The sequence below is a fragment of the Schistocerca cancellata genome, chromosome 1, assembly GCF_023864275.1.
Source record: "Schistocerca cancellata isolate TAMUIC-IGC-003103 chromosome 1, iqSchCanc2.1, whole genome shotgun sequence".
Taxonomy (NCBI): domain Eukaryota; kingdom Metazoa; phylum Arthropoda; class Insecta; order Orthoptera; family Acrididae; genus Schistocerca; species Schistocerca cancellata.
This window is the reverse complement of record NC_064626.1, coordinates 113,263,556-113,268,080: the sequence shown is the minus strand read 5'-3', so window position 1 is coordinate 113,268,080 and position 4,525 is coordinate 113,263,556. Positions and strand designations below refer to the sequence as shown.

At 41.3% G+C, this 4,525-nt stretch overlaps 1 protein-coding gene across 1 annotated transcript; it reads left to right on the top strand.

Annotated features, from left to right (window-relative positions):
• The first annotated feature begins 2,013 nt into the window (after positions 1-2,013).
• LOC126151805 (F-box/LRR-repeat protein 15-like) lies at positions 2,014-3,369 on the top strand. The gene has a single exon (XM_049915969.1). The coding sequence runs from the start codon at positions 2,308-2,310 to the stop codon at positions 3,097-3,099; it is 792 nt and encodes a 263-aa protein (XP_049771926.1). The 5' UTR covers positions 2,014-2,307; the 3' UTR covers positions 3,100-3,369.
• The last annotated feature ends 1,156 nt before the right edge of the window (positions 3,370-4,525 follow it).

Genomic DNA, 4,525 nt, shown 5'->3' with positions numbered 1-4,525 from the left:
CGTAGCATTATGGCAGCGCTGGGATACTTCGTCACCGCTGGTATGTTACTGAAGATCAGATACGTATCTCTTACCCTCCCCAAGGAAAAAGGTGGTCTCGGCCTAGTTAACGTCCATGATAGGGCCATTGCCCTCTATGTTAGCTCACATTTATGTCTGCTGCGCCGTTGTCCTACGAGCCTCACGAGTCTGCTTCTGACGGCGCTACGACCTGCTTCACTAAGAGCGCCGGTGCCACTGCAGGATATCCCAGCGCCCCTCTTTTATATAGGACGTTTCTATTTAGAACAAAGTTATTGCAGTGTCGCGCTCATGACACCACAAATGGCCACGACTCGACGCCTCTATTATGACATGCTGGAACACCGCTCCCTTAATGTGGTCGAACTAAAATATCCTGACGTACGGTGACGCGTGGTGTGGAAGACTGTACACGACGCCATGCTTGATTCCGATGTTGTTTCCCAATGGTACGTAGTCGTTAATGGGAAGCTGGTGACGCAAGAACGTCTCTACAATATCCACATGGCAGAATCTCCCAATTGTGTGGGTTGTAATACAGTAGATACTGACGAGCACCGCCTCAGCTGTGGAGAGGCGGAAGCGGTTTGGCACCTAGTGCGGCAGATGCTGGCTTATCTCTTGCGAGTTCGGCCGGAGCACATATCTGCACGCACGCTATTGTTTCCGGATGAGACATTTTACCCCAAGACTCGAACCAACTCTGTCACCTGGATACGTGGACATGCAGTCCATTACCTCTGTCGTGACGGACACAAGAATTTCCTTGACTTCTGGCTCTATTTGCAAGAAAGACATCATGCTATCTCCGGGCATACCAGATATCGACAGTGCTTCGCGAACTACCTATGGAGTGCCTTTCATAGCCCGCCGTGCAGCTGGAATGTTCCAGGCAGTGGCAGATGAGGTCAGAACGAACCGCAAACGAGCATATATTAAACAATCCTTATCAGTGGGCGCAGTCGCTGGGAAGCCTCACTACGACGTGGTAGCTTTCTTTTCATGTTATTTATGTTTCATATCTTCGATGGCGTCTTCATTCTGTTTCAGTTTTCCAGGCTTGATTAACTATGACTGTTCGCAAATTGATATCTATATAAATAAAAAAAGATTAAGAAAAGTGGACAGGAGACCTGCGTTCGTATCCAAACAAAAACATAACAACAAAATAAGAACAAAATGAACAACAAATAAAAAAAAATAATAAAGTATTATACCCTTTCCTTTTCCTTCTATTTTATTTTTTTACACAAAGTTCAGAGGCATATTTAATTTTTGTTCGTTGGCGGAACCTGAAGTGGTGGCGAACGGCCATACTAGTTAGCTTTAGGATGAAAGTGGCGGTGGCACTAGGAAAAAAAAAAGCGCAGTGGAAAAAAACAAAAAAAAAGAAAAAAATGGATAAGGCATCGGTCTCCTAAACCGGGGATTGAGGGTTCGAGTCCCACCAGAGGTACACGTTTTACTCACTGGGGCAAAATCACTCTCACCACATACAGGTGTAATAGTTGAGAAAGTTGGCGTTTCTGAGTGCTTTTTTACAGGTATCACAGGTATGACGACGATATGAAAATACGCACTTACTGACAACCTGAAACGAAACGACGGCCATTATCAATCGACCTGTTAGCTGCGGAAGTGTTTCAAAGCGTGATGGCGCTGTGAGAGGAAACGCTATTTTAAAATTACTTGTTGGTAAACAGTATGACCCATATGAATAGTCACTTAACTCTCATTTGTGTGCAGGACTTGGAGTTCTGAAAGGGAATAGCCTAAGACGGCAGGTATAAGAATTGCCAGCAGAAAGTAGGTGCCTGGACTTCGATACGTCTGAGTATGTACAGGCACACAGGAAAGGCTCATGCGACGTCCTGACTCTCTGCAGACGTAGAGTAGCGCATCAGGAAGGGTACACTTGGCAAGTGTTGATTTGAGCGAGCACCCCGCCAGCTTAACGCCAGTCAGCCTCTGTGGCCTAATGGATACAACAAAGTAAGTGCTGTCAAATGAGCGTGAGGGATGCAGGGTACCGGTGCGAAAAGTAAAAATAATATTTAAGTGTGATAAATGATACAGTACTTACGTTATGTTGACAGAGTGTGAAGGTACATTTGTGTTTATGTGACTATAAATTTTTATCCGTTGGTTAACTCTCAAGAGGAGAGCTCGATGGGATAGAAAACTGTCAAGTGTTGGGGAAGTCCTTTTCAAAACAGTGACAAAGCTTATGGAGGAATTGAATTATTGTTAAATTTTTTTAGATCGACGTAAAAATATTGTACAAGAATGGTGACGTTACTGTGTTTATCATGGGATGACATCTTAATCCCTAGAGTGTTGACAGATTTATCCTTGAAAGACTGCTTTAATTTGAGGTGTGTTTGTAGATGTTCAAAAGAACTAGCAGATTATTATTTTGCGAAGATCAAACGTGTTGGTCTCGTTCCATACAGGAATTTCACGCCAGCAGCATTTAGTGTCTTAAGTTCAAAGTGTAACAACATCAGGTTCCTAAATCTAAGTAACTGTAAGTGGCTGTCAGACGAAATGCTACAATCATTACTGTCGAACAATGTGTGCATTGAGTACGTAAATCTGGGTGGTTGTCTGGGACTAACCAGTGCGTGCTTGCAACCTCTTATTGTTTGTGGCACTGCGCTGAAAAGTCTCAAAGTTCGAAACTGCCATTGGATGACTGTTGGATGTCTTGAAGCAATTTCATTTCACCAAAGCAGTTTGGAAGAAGCTGACCTGACTTCATGTTGGGATTTGGGAGATAGTGGCCTCGAAACATTTGTCAGAAAATTTGACAGATTGAGAATTTTGTGCATCTCCAATATTTACTCTGTCACTAATAGAACAATGTTTGCTATTGCTGCAAATTGTCGCTGGCTACAACACTTGAATGTCCAAGGTTGCTGGAGAATAACTGATGACGGTATCAGAGTGGTTGGTGAATACTGCCGTAACTTGGAATCCCTCCTTGTCAATGATTGCCGTTCTGTCAGTGAAAGGAGTTTAGGTAATCTACGTACCAGGATGTTTAATGATAGCCCAGGTATCAAATTGTTCCAATAAGAAGCCTCAATTTACAGGTGTAACTTACCTGGCTTCTAAGATGTGAAATAATGACTTCAAATGAGTATGCTGTGAAATGTTATTAATTTATGTTAGTGTTGCTCAATGCTATAGCTCCCAGGAAAATGAATTACATTGACTTTTGAGAGATGCCTGTCTGCCTCATGATCATTGTCTGAAATTATCAAATCTGTAACCTAAGGGTTGTAACTGCAAGGAATTAGTTCCTGTGCGTTTCATCAAGTAAGAAAGACAAACTGTCGGAAAGTAACTTCCACATGATGCAGGATTATTTATACTTCATTTCGATATCATAAAGTAATATGACATGAAGACAGTAAGCTGCTTTATTGCTGATGGAAAGAAGCTTTCTGAAAAAAAAATGTATTTAATATGAGATCTGAAATGGGTTTTCATAGCAATAGAGTACACAGTTAGCTGTTTAGTCCAGGGCAATGGCTGCACAAAAAATATTACCACATTTCTTGTAAGATTACACTTTTCTTTTTCATTGTAAATCCAATTAAATATGTTAGTATTACATGACGATTCATTTGTCTTTTGTTTTTGGGCTGTGATTGTGACTAAAATAATCTTGTGTGTAACTGCCGTTAGTTTGTACAAATTGGAGTAGCAGACTATTCTGATTCATTTATAGCTACTGTTACACATAAAGTGCACTGCTAGCAAGCTGTGACTAGCTAGTGATCGATTCAAGTGAGAGTTCATGTATTTTTTTTCCATATTGATTATCCAGTCAAGCAATTGTGATGATCCATTAGTGTAGAAAGCAGAATCAGAGGAATATAAAATAGCAAAATGCCGCAGTAGTAGATAAAGTATTGTCTGAGAACTGTGGATGATACTGGAAATGTAGATTGGTTTTCATGCATGACCATGATGCCATTGAGTTACCATGGATTTCAGTTTTGGTTCTGACAGCTTACTTTAAATATAAATGGCTCTTGAAAAATCTAGACTGTCCATACAGTATGTAGTTTCTCATACTGTCGAAGGAATGGTTTATCTGCTTTGCCATATCTGTAAAGTCAAAGACAATAAGAGTGATGTGCAGCAAAAGAAATAAATGTATAATAGAAAAAAAAATGGATAAGGCATCGGTCTCCTAAACCGGGGATTGAGGGTTCGAGTCCCACCAGAGGTACACGTTTTACTCACTGGGGCAAAATCACTCTCACCACATACAGGTGTAATAGTTGAGAAAGTTGGCGTTTCTGAGTGCTTACAGGTATCACAGGTATGACGACGATATGAAAATACGCACTTACTGACAACCTGAAACGAAACGACGGCCATTATCAATCGACCTGTTAGCTGCGGAAGTGTTTCAAAGCGTGATGGCGCTGTGAAAGGAAACGCTGTTTTAAAATTACTTGTTGGTAAACAGTATGACCCATATGAATAG